This window comes from Amblyomma mixtum, chromosome 5, assembly GCF_055824585.1.
Source record: "Amblyomma mixtum isolate Tamu chromosome 5, ASM5582458v1, whole genome shotgun sequence".
NCBI lineage: Eukaryota > Metazoa > Arthropoda > Arachnida > Ixodida > Ixodidae > Amblyomma > Amblyomma mixtum.
In genome coordinates, this window is record NC_143016.1 from 184,108,548 (window position 1) to 184,123,117 (window position 14,570).

The following is a 14,570-nucleotide window of genomic DNA, read 5'->3' on the forward strand; positions in this document are numbered from 1 at the left end:
TTCTTGGTGTTTAACTGAAGGCCGGCCTCAGAAAGTGCGCTTAATACTTCATCGAGACGAACAAGGTGTTCAGAAAAAGTCGAAGAAAAAATGACTATGTCGTCAAGGTAGCATAGGCACGTTTTCCACTTCAGGCCTCGGAGAACGGTGTCGATCATGCGCTCGAACGTGGCCGGAGCATTGCATAGGCCGAACGGCATAACGTTGAATTCGTATAATCCATCGGGAGTGGCGAAAGCAGTTTTTTCCTTGTCGGCCTCGTGCATCGGTATTTGCCAGTATCCGGATCTTAGGTCGAGACTAGAGAAAAATTGTGCACTTTGGAGACAGTCGAGGGCGTCATCAATCCGAGGCAGCGGATAAACATCTTTTCTAGTGATCTTGTTAAGGGCGCGATAGTCAACACAAAAGCGTACTGAGCCATCCTTCTTTTGAACCAGCACAACAGGCGAAGACCAAGGTCTCGAAGAAGGGCGTATGATGTGGCGCTTGAGCATGTCGGCTACGTTATCCTGAATAACCTTGCGCTCACTAGAAGACACACGATACGGGCGACGGCGAATGATGCCCGAACCATCTGTGTAGATGCGATGCTTAGCAGCGGTGGTTTGGTTCAAGGTTGTTGTCTGGGTATCGAACGAAGCGGCATGCTTGGTCAAGACGGCAAGCAATTCATCTTTTTGAGCCGGGGTGAGAACAGGGCTGATAGCAGCTAAAATAGATGCAGAGGCAGAAGCAGGGGTCGAAAGAGCGAAGCTTGATGGGGCAGAGGAAAGAACGGTTACAGGTTGAGTGGTATCCACAGGAGCGATGTCTGTGCCTTGACGCAGAAGAATGGGTTCCGGCGTAGTGTTGAAGGCAGTCAGTAGTGAAGACCCATTGTTGAAGCGGAGCAGGGACGCGACGAGAAAGATGCCCCTTGAGAAAAGACGAGGGCTTGGTGTGACGAAAACGTCCCCAGCGGTGACGTGGGCAGAAGCAACAGAGAGGACATCTTCGCAGCCGGGGTAAAGTACATGATCAGCGGTGGTAACCAAATGATGAGAAGGCAGGACAGAAACGGCACAAAGGTCGGATTCAGTAGCTTGTAGAGTAGGGGGACAGCAGGTAATTACAGCTTGCGCAGAGTGGAGGAAGTCCCAGCCGAGGATGAAGGGATAAGCACAGGAGGGAAGCACAGCAAATACTATGTAGTGCAGGATGCCGTCGATAGTGACGCGTGCTGTACACAATCCGGAAGGACGCATTGATTCATCATTGGCAGCACGGAGAGGAGGACCACTGTAAGGGGTGCGCACCTTGCGAAGACGGGAACATAAAGCAGAACTAATTACAGAAATGGCGGCGCCCGTATCGATCAATGCTTCTACTACAATGCCTTCAATATCAACGATTAACATGTTCGATGGCTGTGCAGGAGGAATTGAGAGATCGGCGTGCGGTGCAGTTTTACCTCCGGAAACTGCACAATTTAGTTTTCCGTGTGGCCAGTTGTCTGAGAGGATGGTGGACGTAGAGGCGACGAAGAGCGGCGGAAAGGCGATGGGGACCGGCGGCGCGACGACCTGACGGTCGAGGAGCGGTCCGGAGAGGTAGAGGGAGAGGAGGGACGATAATTAGCATAGTCGGCAAACAGTGGGCGATAAGCGTACGACGAGTGCGGAGCGTCTTGTGAGAAGTCCCCGTACGATGGGCGACGAGGATGACTGGTGGCAAACGTCGGGCGGTAAGCAGGTGACGAGTACGTAGCTCCGTTGTGAAAGGCTGGGTACCACTCGCGCTCGTCGCGCTGACGCCGACGGCATACACGGGCAACATGCCCGCGAATTCCGCAGTAGTGACACACCGGCCGATGTGCAGGCGGACTCCAAACAGGACACACAGCGGGGCTCGGTGACACAGAGACCGGAGTTTGCTGGACGGGCTGTGGATGAGACGGATAAACAGCAGCAGGAGGCGTCGCAGCAACCTGGGCATAGGTACGTCCAAAACGCGGTACAGGTGGTTCCGCAGCCAAGGGACGAGTGACCGAAGCGAGCTCGTCTTTGATGAGCTCACGCAAAGGCGAGGACGACGGGGCTGGGTGCGGGTGGGAGTCGACTGGCGGTAAGGTGGAGCCGTGCAGTTCCTCCCGGATAATACAGCGAATTAGGGAGCGTAAGTCCACGTCGGGTGAAATTGGGGTGTCCCAGGTGTCTTTTAAGCGAAGGGACTGAAGGTCGTCAAGACGATGGCAAGTTGTTCGCATGTCTTGAACTGTCGTTGGATTCTGAGCAGCAAGCGTATTGAAAGCAAATGACCCAAGCCCTTTCAGAAGATGACGTACCCGATCGTACTCTGACATAGCGCTGTTGACACGCCGACACAGGGCAAGCATGTCTTCAATATACGATGTGTAGGACTCACCGGGTAGCTGAACGCGCGTATCTAGCTTTTTTTTGGTAGACAGCGGGGCTGGCACCAGATGTGCCAAAAATTTGTCGTATCTGTGCCGAGAAGTGAACCCAGTCCGGGATGGCGTCTTTGTGGTCAAGTCTTGGCCACGGCAGTGAGGTAGAAAGACACGTTTACAAGTTTCATCGCTGAGTCCCAACGACTGTAGGCACTGACCTGGTTATATTGGTCGAGCCAGTCCTCTACATCGTCTCCACGAAGACCAGCAAAAATGGACTGCTCTTTTCATCTTTTCGAGGCATAGCTCTTTTCATCGCTCAGTGACCGCTTAGTGGGCGCCTCACCCATCCATAATCGCTCAGTGCGTGCCCGCACAACGGCCCCTCGGTACTTATCTTCATTGGCCTGCTCTAGCTTTCTTTTAACTTCCTTTATCTGGTTCATGCATAAACCAGGCTGCGCAGACTCTATGTTCAGCAATAGTTTCAACTGGCTGTGCAATTCCTTTTCTTTCTGTTTTTCTTCGCGTCTTAGTATGCTTGCTCTCTCAATAGCTTTCATTTTTACGTCATTTTTGAAACCTTCCCACCTTTCCAACCAGCTTTCGGCTCCAGACACATGCAATGACTTCAGTAAATTATTTACCTCCCAAACGAAGCTGTTGTCGTCCAGAAGTTTGGCATTAAATTTCCATAAATCTCAATTAAATCTCACCTCCTTTAATTTTGATCCTAAGGTGAAGGAAACCATGCAGTGGTCAGAGAAGGATACTAGAATGACTTCGTAGTTTTCGCAGAGCGGCGCCAGATGCACCGATATGTATATGCGATCGAGCCTGGCATGGCTTTCACCCTGGAAACGAGTAAACTGTGTCTGACTGCCGGGTGACAACATGCAGCCAACATCTATTAAGTCGTACTCCTCTACAAGCTCATCCAGAACCTGCGCACTTTAATCCTTTAGAGTACGGACTTTAGCTCGGTCCCCTGGCCTGCAAACACAATTGAAGTCTCCCATAAATATAACATGTCGCTCTGTTTTCAAATGCTCCTCGAGGTTTTCAAAAAAAATTCTGCGGTCGGTTTCTTTGTTAGGCGCATAAAGACACACAACACGCCACAATAAATCAAAGAATGAAAAATCCAGGATAACAAAACGGCCACTTTCGCAAACAATGACTTGTTCCTCCAAAATCCCAATACTGTTACGTACAAAGAGCGCGCACCCCGCCTATGTTCCAACCGCATGAGCTATACAAACATTGAAATGAGTTCTAAAGGGCTGCACCATGCGGTCCGTTTGGTCCTCGCTGCTGACCTTCGTTTCTTGGACAGCAACGATGTCCAGCTCGTTTTCGATAAGTAGCCTACTAACCTGGCACTGCCTTCGCCTACTTGCCAAGCCCCGAACATTCAATGTCGCTACACGGAGGGATTTTTTAAAGTTTGCTGCCATATTTACGCTAGGACACAAGGACCGCACGGGGCTTACCTCGACAATCTGAGGTATGCCGCTGGCGTTGAAAACCGCGGCACTCGACTTTTCCGCCCCCGCAGCAAGATAGTAATCCTCGTCGTTGTTTTGGCCCTTGATACAGCTCCATGATGCACGCTAATTGCAGTTTCGTGGGCAGGAACACGACTGGCCCACGCTGCTACGAGGGCTCCGTGCCGCCCCCTCTGCGGTCGGGCGGAATGTTCGGCTTGGGCTTGAAACTCGGCCGCCGAGTAGCAGACGTCTTGGGAGGCGGTTCCACGTCGGCGCTGCCGCCCGCGACGACTGTTTGCTCGTGCACTCTTTTTCCTGGCACTGAACTTGTGGTGTCCATGGTTTGCTCACCATCCCACCAGCCCACCGTCGACACTACTTCCAACTCCTTGCCGGAGTCTTCCTTCGCAGTCCCCGCCCCCGAGGGGGTGGTGTTGCCTTGATCTTGTTGGTCGCCTTTGCTGACGGCGCCTTGAGTGTCCTCGGTGGCTTCAGCCTTGTCGCCCGTTGGAGACTGCACGGGCACATTCCCAGCCCCTCTGGAAACCTCTTCAGCGTCTTCATCATCCATAACGAGCTCGGTCACATCGTTCTTTTTCGGCTGACCGGTGATGGTTGCGTAGGTTTTAACGCAGTCCGTATCGTTGTGACCAAAGCGCCGGCATCGGGAACAGCGCGCGACTTTGCAATCACGCCGTATATGGCCCTTACTGTTGCAGCGCAAACACAAGGGTGCCCGGTTCGGTACCACAACCAAGGCCAGCTCACCGCCCACACGCACCTGATGGGGCAGGTCTTCCACACTGACACCGGCCTTCAACTTCAGGGCGACGAGGCGCGTCGTCGACGACCTGTTGGTAATGCCGTAGATACGCCACTTCTCCCTGGTCACTTCAGTTACCTTGCCATAATTTGCCAGCGCAGCCCGCACATCATCGTCGCTGACTCCATGAAGGAGCCAGTGAAGCTTGAGCCTGACGTCTTGGTTGTTCGGGTTTATAACCAGACACCGCCGCTTCTTCACCAGCATGTCGCCTTTAGCGAGCATGCTCTTCACCGCTTCCGCTGTCTTGAAATTTACCGCCCATACATGGTTCATTTGGTACGCCCCCAGGGCGATAACGTCTGGGAGTGCTCCCAGATTAGCAAGGGCGTCCCTGAAATCTTCGACGCGGAAAGGCCGCGCTCTCACATCGCCGTGCAAAAAAATTGTGTTCAAAACAATCTGACCTGATGGCAGTTGCGGCAGTATCACTTGATAATCCTGGTCAGCAGTGTCCAAAATCCTGTTACCGTGGCCCGACTGGGCCGCTGAACCCGCTCCGACGGAGCCCATCGAGACACGTCCTTTCGCTTCTGCGTCCGGAAGTAGAATCCACCACTACACCACGGAAGCGGGTTAAAGGACACCTTCGCTGATCGCTATTTCTGGGTTTCAAAAATATTACAGACTGTTAAAAATTGCTTCTGCCCGGGATCGAACCGGGGGCCTTGCGCGTGTGAGGCGCACGTGATAACCACTACACCACAGAAGCGGGTTAAAGGACACCTCCGCTGATCGCTATTTCTGGGTTTCAAAAATATTGCAGACTGTTAGAAATTGCTTCCGCCCGGGATCGAACCGGGGGCCTCGCGCGTGTGAGGCGCACGAGATAACCACCACACCACGGAAGCGGGTTAAAGGACACCTTCGCTGATCGCTATTTCTGGGTTTCAAAAATATTACAGACTGTTAAAAATTGCTTCCGCCCGGGATCGAACCGGGGGCCTTGCGCGTGTGAGGCGCACGTGATAACCACTACACCACGGAAGCGGGTTAAAGGACACCTTCGCTGATCGCTATTTCTGGGTTTCAAAAATATTGCAGACTGTCAAAAATTGCTTCCGCCCGGGATCGAACCGGGGGCCTTGCGCGTGTGAGGCGCACGTGATAACCACTACACCACGGAAGCTTTTTTTTTTTTTCCTTTATTGCCTTCGAGAAAACAACACAAAAATTACATAAACCAAACTTTGAAAACCAGCAACCTGCCAGATCTTCCTGGCAGGCCATGTCAAGTTTAAAATTCTCTCAACAGAGTCAAATTTTCCATCCTGGGTAGCCAATCGGGTACACAAGCTTGCAGTTTCATCACTTCAACAAATCTACGTACATTTTCCCGAAAATACATGCGGGCTGGTCTCGCGTCAGAATCGCAGTAATACCCCGCCATTCTGGAGCGCCATATACTATGGAGGCCCCAGAGCATTACCTGATCAAACGGGAACCCGTCCTGGTTTTCAATTGCCAAATATCTGATACCGTAGGGATGAAGCGGGAGCTCTTTTTTAATTGTTCGTTGCAAAACGTCCCAAAAAAACACCCCCTCCCAACAGTGAAGAAACACATGGTCTATTGTTTCGGGACACTTGCAGATTAGGCATTGCGAACCCCACGGTAGGAATAAACCCCTTCCCTCTAAAAACCTTTTAACTGATAGTGTTTCTGTATGTAACTTGAAGAAGAAAGTTTTGGTTCCTGGCTGTACTTGCATTCTTTTTACTCTTTTCAGAACATCCCCTCCGTGGCCTCCATCGTACAAAGCTCTGTACATTGGCACTGGAAAAACAACATCACACAGATCTGCGTATAGCTTTTTCCGCTTCACGTCACTTAAATATTCTCTCGAAAAACGCACAACAAGAAATTTAACGCTATCAGCAACTTCTCTGAAGTAACCGAAAGTTCTTGCGGAAAAATAATTTGTTCCCACAACAAAATCAGGCAAAACACCGGTCAACCTTAGTTGACACATAGTTCTCAAAAAAGGGTCACGCACATCTCGAAAAAAGAAAAACCTGTTTACAAGCTGGCGCAGGAACAGATGTCCTAGCCCAAGGCCACCATCTTTCACACGTCTAAACAAATTCGTCCGTCGGCACCGTTCCCAGGTCGATGACCAAACAAAAACAGCTAAAATGCGATGTATCTTCTGTACATTTGCCCGGGAACAGTGCAACACTTGCATTACGTACCACAGTTTGCTTAAAAAGAACAAATTACACACCGTCGCTCTCGCAAAGATTGACAAATGTGCCCCCTTCCATCTATCTGATTTTTCCCGTAGTTCGTTCGCTTGTTCTTTCCAATATGCATCACAGTCCCGGTAGCAGTTTAGTGGCACTCCTAGGTAGTTTGGGGGGATAGTTACCCAAGTCACATTTGCAAAAAGATCTGGGGTTGATGGCCAACCCCCATGCCAAAGTCCCTGGCACTTTGCCCAGTTCACTTTACTTCCGGTTGCCTTCCGGAAACTGTCAACTGACACAACAGCCTCCCGTATGCTCTGCTGATTCACAGCAAACACCGCTAGGTCATCCGCGTACGCAAGCAACTTGACTTCAGCTGCCTGCAACCTAAAACCTTGAACAGCCTCGTTCTTAATAATGCTCAAACATAGTGTCTCTATGTAAATGGCAAACAAAAGGGGACTGAGGGGGCAGCCCTGGCGTACCGAACGTTGCACCCGAATGGGGGCCCCCAGACTCTTGTTTATAATTAATCTCGTAGTGCAGCCGCGGTACGCCATGGCCACACCCTCTCGAATTACGGAACCTACATTCGCGTGGTCCAGAATACTGAGCAAAATTTCGTGGGCGACACAGTCAAATGCTTTTTCGAGGTCTAGTTGGAGGATGGCCACACATTCATTAGTCAGATCACAACACTCCAGAACCGATCTTGCCGTGTGTATGTTAGTCATAATTGATCTCCCCTTTATCCCGCACGTTTGATGAGGGCCGACAATATCCTGGATTACTGACTGCAGCCTCCTTGCTAGCACTTTCATTAATATTTTATAATCGACATTAGTCAAGGAAATTGGCCTGTAAGCTGTGACCTGCTGGAGCTTTTCCTCGTTATTTGTCTTGGGAATTAGAATAGTGTGAGATAACCCGTATGACAGCGGCAATCTGTTTATTTCGTAGGCTTCTTGGAACAACGCAGTCAATATTGGCGCTATTTCGTTCTTGAACCCCTTATAGAAAGCTGCACTTAAGCCGTCTGGCCCAGGCGACTTTCCCATATTTAAACTATCGATTGCTTTTTCGACCTCGAGTTCTGTGATTGGCATCTCTAATCTTTTCTTCGTGTCCTCGTCTAGTCGTGGCATAGCCATAAGAAACTTTTCTTTGAACAAGTTTATGTCGACCTCCTGTTTGTTAAAAAGCTGCTGATAATATTGGAAGAAGCCTTGTCTGATATGATCGTCATCTGACGATAGCATGCCGCCCCATGCAATCTTATCAATATGATTTTTCTCTGCATGAGCCTTTTCCAATGCCAGTGCTCTTTTCGAGGGCGTCTCGCCCATGTTCCAGCTTTCCGCCCTTGCCCTTACTAACGCTCCTTGGTATCTGTCTTCTTCCATCAACGCAAGCTGTTCTTTTATTTTCCTAATATCTTCTATCCATTTGCCGGGTGCCTTACATTCTTGCTCATGTAGTTTTTCCAGCAAAGCCTTTAGCTGGGTTTCTTTAATTTTCTCCTGATACCGCAGGCAACTGGACCTATCAATGGCCTTTATTTTAATCTGTTCTTTGCACATCTCCCATTGCTTCCAGATTTCGTACAATGTGCCCGACCTTACTTTAATGAGTTCATTCAGTACAACCCGTCTAAAGGCTTCATCGCTGAGCAATTTGTTGTTAAATTTCCATAACTCCCAGCTAAATGAATTCCTTCGTTTTCTGGTGCCGAATACGCATTTCACTAAGCAGTGATCCGTGAATGTCATGGGCACAACTTGGTATTCATTACATACGGGAATCAAATCCAGCGACACGTAAATTCTGTCAAGGCGCGCGTGGCTCGAACCTTGGAAGTGCGTGTACTGCACGGCACGCGCTCCCCCCAGGTACTCAGCCACATCTTCCATATTCCACTCGCTTGTTAACTGGCACAACACTTCAGTACTCTTGTCTCTGAAGCCGCGTGTGCTGGTTTTGTCCCGAGCATTCAGTACACAGTTGAAATCGCCCAGCATTACTACCTGCCTCTCCGTACTTAACTGCTGCATAACATTCTCAAAGAACACTGCTCTTTCCTCAACAATGTTAGGGGCATACACACAAATAATGCGCCACTCAGCATTGGAATATGCAAAATCGGCTACAACACACCGTCCTGACAGACATGAGTAGTGAGCCTGTACAATCAGTCCGGGCAGCTTTATGACAAACAATACACACCCAGCCGATGTCCCTACCGCGTGGCTCACAATGGCGTAAAATCTAGCCGTGAAACGTTGCACCATGCTCCCGGTCTCTTCCTCCCCATCAACCTTTGTTTCTTGTACGGCAAGCACGTCGATATCATGGTCACTTAGCAGGCGGTGTACTTGGCTCTGCTTCTTTTTGGCTGCCAGTCCCCTGACATTTAACGTGGCTACACTCAAAGGGGTTTCAGGCGCCATTTCCATAAAGGGTGAATAGACCGAAAGCGTGGTGCTTACCTTCCTCGTCTAGCGCGCGGCTAGACGCCGTCGTTGGAACCGCCTCCGTCTGGTACGAGCGGCTGAACCGGCAGCGGGGGCGCTTTGTCCGCTGCACGCCTCTCCGAAGAAAGGTTTGGCCGCGGACGTAGTGTGGACCGCCGGGGTTGGACTGTTTTTGCTGGCGGCTCGGCGACACCGGGGTCTGTTGCCTTGTCACCTTCGAGATCGGTCTGTGTGTGGGGTCGCTTGGCTGGGGCTGTGACGCTTGGCGAACGAGTACCGCTGGTGTCCGGGTGCTCCTCACCGTTATCCTGCTCCATGTCGTCTGCCGGCTGAGGTGACGTCTCTTCGTCTGACCTAGGGAGGTCGGGTGCAGCGTCACTCCTCCCCGCATCGCTGGCAGCTTTAATGTCTCGAGCGGAGTCTCCCGACGAGTCTGTCTCCCGTACCTGCGTACGCTCTTCTCCGGTTCCCTTTGCCGCCTCCTCTGCCTCGACTACGTCCATAGTGAGCTCCGCCGACCGCTCCCTCGTTCCAGGTCCCGCGGCCGAAGCGTACGTGAGCACACAGTCAGCCTCCTCATGTCCGTAGCGCCTACATTTTGAACACCGGGGCACCTTACATTCGCGGCGGACGTGTCCCGTGCCTCGACAGCGTAAGCACTGCATCGCCCGCCCAGGCACAACGACAAGGGCTAATTCCCCGGCGACTCGCAGCTGGTGCGGTAAGTCATCTACCTTGATGCCCGGCTTCAATTTCAGGAGCACCGTCCTCGTGGTGGACCCCTTCTCCTTGACGCCTTGAACTCGCCACCTCTCCCGGGTCACTTCGGTCACGTTCCCAAAAGCCGCTAAGGCCGTCCGGATGTCATCATCTGCAACGCCGTGCAACATCCAGTGGAGTCGCAGCTTCACTTGTTGGTCTTCGGGATCGATGATGAGGCAGCGGCGACCTTTAACTTCCAGTTCCTTGAACGCCGCCAGCTTCTTTGTTGCTTCTGTGCTGGTTAATGTGACAGCCCACACATGGTTGATCTGATACGCCCCCAACGCCAAAACGTCGGGGAGCGCACCAACGTTGGCAAGGGCGTCGCGGAAATCCTCGACCCTGTATGGCCTAACCCGCACATCTCCGTGCAAAAAAAGCGTGTTAAAAACAACGCGTCCGGTGGGCAAAGTTGGCAGAATAATCTGATAGTCGCTATCTTCGTTGTCCTCGAGCCTGTTTCCGCGGCTGGAAAGGGCCGCTATCGCCGCTCCGCTGGAGCTCATGATCCTGCGTCCGTCACGCTCGGTGGCCGGAAGTAGAATCGCACCACGGAAGCGGGTTAAAGGACACCTTCGCTGATTGCTATTTCTGGGTTTCAAAAATATTGCAGACTGTCAAAAATTGCTTCCGCCCGGGATCGAACCGGGGGCCTTGCGCGTGTGAGGCGCACGTGATAACCACTACACCACGGAAGCGGGTTAAAGGACACCTTCGCTGATCGCTATTTCTGGGTTTCAAAAATATTACAGACTGTTAAAAATTGCCTCCGCCCGGGATCGAACCGGGGGCCTTGCGCGTGTGAGGCGCACGTGATAACCACTACACCACGGAAGCGGGTTAAAGGACACCTTCGCTGATCGCTATTTCTGGGTTTCAAAAATATTGCAGACTGTCAAAAATTGCTTCCGCCCGGGATCGAACCGGGGGCCTTGCGCGTGTGAGGCGCACGTGATAACCACTACACCACGGAAGCTTTTTTTTTTCTTTATTACCGACTTGGCCGGGCAAACAAAACAAAAATACAATGACATGACAATAAAAGCACAGGTCAGTTTCTAGCTAGTGCACGATGATAAAATGGGTTAAATGATTTTAGTTGGTCGAGGACAGGCAGCTACTCAGGCTGAGGAGCTTGCTGTCCGAAAACTTCCTGAGTATACATGATGCTCTCAATGAAATACTGATGAGCCGGATTCACAACATGTTCATGCCTGACATCCATTCGCGTACGCCATAGGCTGTGCATGCAGAGCAACATTAGCAGGTCGCAAGGCACTTCACCTGGCTCTGACATGGTAGGAAGCGTATTCCAAAAGGAGTCAGGGGGAAATCTTTTTTCAGTGTGCGCTTCAACACATCCCAAAGAAAAACAGCGTCATGACAGTCGAGAAAGATATGTTCTATAGTTTCCACTTTCTTGCAAATAAGACACTCTACTGACCAAGGTACAAAAAGGCCTTTGCTTTGCAACCATGGCTTCACTGGGAGGGTTCCAGTATGCAATTGAAAAAAGAAAGAACGCACTGAAGGCTTCACCGGCATTCTTTTGACTCTTTTTAGCACATCCCTTCCGGGACCCAGAAGATAAGCACTGCGATAAACAGGCACTGGCAGAAACACATCAAGCAGGTCCTTGTACATCTTTTTCCTTGTTACAATGGTTAGATACTCATCGGAAAATTTTGACCGAAGAATACGGACTGCTGCGACAACTTCTTGCAAAAAAGCACTTAACCCACTCCGCCCTGCAGACATGGATGACACAACATAATCAGGCAGTGATTCTGACAATCGCACTTGTATAACAGTTCGCAGAAAATCATTATCTTGACGCAAGAAAAAGAATCTAGTGACTATCTGTCTCAGAAATAAATTTGACAACCCTAGCTACACCACGGAAGCGGGTTAGAGGACATCTTCGCTGATCGCTATTTCTGGGTTTCAAAAATATTGCAGAGTGTTAAAAATGGCTTCCGCCCGGGATCGAACCGGGGGCCTTGCGCGTGTGAGGCGCACGTGAGAACCACTACACCACGGAATTTTTTTTTCCCTTTATTTCCGAAAACGACACAACACAAAGGCTCATTTAAAATATCGCTTCTGCTGCACTTCAGCTGAAGCGAGTGAGGTTAAAATTTCTTCAGCTTGACCAAGTCATCCAGAAGTGTTACCCAATGAGGTGGGTCAGGTTGTTCCCGGAAACATTCCCGTAAGCAAACAGCACTTTCAATGAAGTTTTCACGTACACTGAGAATATTGATATCCGCGTGCCTTACTTGCATTCGCGTTTTCCACAAACTGTGGAGGCCAAGGAGCATGAATAAGTCATAAGGTACATCTGCGTGATCCACTGGTAAAAACCGGATGCCATAAGGGTCCAGTGGGAGTTCTTTTTTAATAGTTCTCTGTAGGACGTCCCAATGAAATACTGCGTCCCAGCAACCTAAAAACACGTGTTCGATAGTTTCTGGCTTCATACATAACAAGCAGTCGGTTGTCCAAGGGACAAAAAGGCCTTTTTCATGATGCCAAGTTTTTACGGGCAGTGTATTACTGTGCAGCTTGAAAAAGAACGTTTTCACTGCCGGCCTAACTGGCATCTTCTTCACACGTTTTAAAATATCCTGCCCTGGGCCTCCACGGTAAGGCGCACGGTACAAAGGTATCGGCATCATGGTGTCAACCAGGTCTCTGTACAGCTTTTTCTTGCATACATTGTACAAGTAGTCCGGGGAAAATCGAACTTCTAACAACTTGTAAGACAGCACGACCTCACGCAAATATCCCGTCACAGCGCCACATATGCTTTCGCCGGACGACACTACGATTCTGGGGAGCAGTCTTTGCAGCCGTGCTTGCATCACAGTTCGCAAAAAGGTGTCATTTTGGTCGCGCAGGAAAATAAAGCGTGATACAACTTGTCGCAAAATCAAATGAACAAGTCCAACGCCTCCTTTTTTGACTGAAAGAAACAGGTTTGTTCGCCTGGTTTTCTCCCAGGTCGACGACCAAAGAAAAACAGCAAACACGTGGTGGATCTTTTGAATAGCGGCTCTCGATGCAAAAAGCACATTCATTACATACCATATCTTCGAGATCAGAAACACATTGCAGACATAGGCGCGCGAAAAGATTGACAGCTGCCTTCCTTGCCACGCGTCCGCTTTCTCTCTCGCCCTTGACGTCTCTTCACTCCAGTGTGAGCTGTGATCGCGATAACAATTCAGGGGCACACCAAGGTAGCGCGCTGGCAAGCGATACCACTGCAGTCGTGAAAAGAATTCGGTGTAACGTCCCAATCACCGTGCCAAAATCCAGAGCTTTTCTCCCAGTTGACCTCACATCCAGTCTGATCACAGAACTTTTCAACAACTCTCTGAACTTCAAGAATGCTGTCGCTGTTCGTGCAAAAGGCTGCTATGTCGTCCGCGTATGCAAGGAGTTCGACATGCGCGGATTGAAGCTTGAAACCCGTGACATAATCACTGTTGAGGATGGTCAGGCATAAGGGCTCAGGTACATTGCAAAAAGCAGCGGAGAGAGCGGGCACCCTTGCCTCACCGACGAGCGGACAATGAGGCTGTCAGTGAGTTCGCCATTAACTATGATACGCGTCGTACAGTTTGCGTAAGCCATTTTCACCCCATCTACGATTACACTACCAAGGTTTTAATGCTCTAGGATGCAGAAAAGAATGTCGTGCGAAACGCGATCGAACGCTTTTGCCAAGTCTAGCTGTATCATAGCAACCTGACTTCCAAGCGCATCAACACATTCCAGTACTGTTCTTGCCACATGTATATTTGTGGCTATGCTGCGTCCTCTGATGCCACAGGTCTGGTGTGGCCCAACTAACTTGTCGATTACGCTCTGCAGCCTTTTTGATAGAACCTTCATGTATAACTTGTAATCGACGTTGGTGAAACTGATAGGAACCCACCAACATTCGTTTTTCTATGTCATCAGATTTGGGAATAAGTACAATGTGTGAAGTAGTGAACGACGTCGGGACCTTTTTTCGATCATAGGCTTCAGTTATGAAATTCAGTAAAAACTGAGCAGCTTGGTTTTTAAAGTATTTATAGAAGGCAGCATTCAGCCCATCTGGCCGAGGAGATTTCCCAGATGGAAGGTAATCTATTGCCGCCTGAATTTCTTCCAAAGTAATAGGCAGCTCAAGACGCTCCATAACATCGTCCTCTAGAATTGGCATCAGTCGTAAAAAATTCTCTTCAAATCCTTCAGTGCCCTCGCGCTCATTACTAAGAAGGTCAGAAAAGTGCTCCGTAATAGCACGCTGAATACCTCTAGAGTCGTTTATAATGTTCCTCTCGTGTCTTATTTGCCTGATTTCCTTCTGGCAAGCGTAGCGCTTTTCATCTGATAGCGCTCGCTTCGTAGGTGCTTCGCCTGCCCATAATCTATCGTTCCTAGAGCGTACAA

General features: G+C 50.1%; 2 protein-coding genes and 8 non-coding genes across 10 annotated transcripts; all 10 read right to left on the bottom strand.

The window, feature by feature from the left end:
- Positions 1–4,048: 4,048 nt before the first annotated feature.
- LOC149345038 (uncharacterized) lies at positions 4,049–5,218 on the bottom strand. Its single transcript, XM_089547354.1, has one exon. The coding sequence runs from the start codon at positions 5,216–5,218 to the stop codon at positions 4,049–4,051; it is 1,170 nt and encodes a 389-aa protein (XP_089403480.1).
- A 126-nt stretch (positions 5,219–5,344) lies between these two features.
- Positions 5,345–5,417, bottom strand: TRNAV-CAC (transfer RNA valine (anticodon CAC)). The gene has a single exon. It is a non-coding gene; the product is annotated as a tRNA-Val (tRNA).
- A 66-nt stretch (positions 5,418–5,483) lies between these two features.
- TRNAV-CAC (transfer RNA valine (anticodon CAC)) lies at positions 5,484–5,556 on the bottom strand. The gene has a single exon. It is a non-coding gene; the product is annotated as a tRNA-Val (tRNA).
- A 66-nt stretch (positions 5,557–5,622) lies between these two features.
- Positions 5,623–5,695, bottom strand: TRNAV-CAC (transfer RNA valine (anticodon CAC)). Its single transcript has one exon. It is a non-coding gene; the product is annotated as a tRNA-Val (tRNA).
- A 66-nt stretch (positions 5,696–5,761) lies between these two features.
- TRNAV-CAC (transfer RNA valine (anticodon CAC)) lies at positions 5,762–5,834 on the bottom strand. Its single transcript has one exon. It is a non-coding gene; the product is annotated as a tRNA-Val (tRNA).
- Positions 5,835–9,397: 3,563 nt separating this feature from the next.
- On the bottom strand, positions 9,398–10,647 carry LOC149345043 (uncharacterized). The gene has a single exon (XM_089547355.1). The coding sequence runs from the start codon at positions 10,628–10,630 to the stop codon at positions 9,398–9,400; it is 1,233 nt and encodes a 410-aa protein (XP_089403481.1). The 5' UTR covers positions 10,631–10,647.
- Positions 10,648–10,749: 102 nt separating this feature from the next.
- Positions 10,750–10,822, bottom strand: TRNAV-CAC (transfer RNA valine (anticodon CAC)). The gene has a single exon. It is a non-coding gene; the product is annotated as a tRNA-Val (tRNA).
- Positions 10,823–10,888: 66 nt separating this feature from the next.
- Positions 10,889–10,961, bottom strand: TRNAV-CAC (transfer RNA valine (anticodon CAC)). The gene has a single exon. It is a non-coding gene; the product is annotated as a tRNA-Val (tRNA).
- Positions 10,962–11,027: 66 nt separating this feature from the next.
- TRNAV-CAC (transfer RNA valine (anticodon CAC)) lies at positions 11,028–11,100 on the bottom strand. The gene has a single exon. It is a non-coding gene; the product is annotated as a tRNA-Val (tRNA).
- Positions 11,101–12,088: 988 nt separating this feature from the next.
- On the bottom strand, positions 12,089–12,168 carry TRNAV-CAC (transfer RNA valine (anticodon CAC)). The gene has a single exon. It is a non-coding gene; the product is annotated as a tRNA-Val (tRNA).
- Between the last annotated feature and the right edge of the window lie 2,402 nt (positions 12,169–14,570).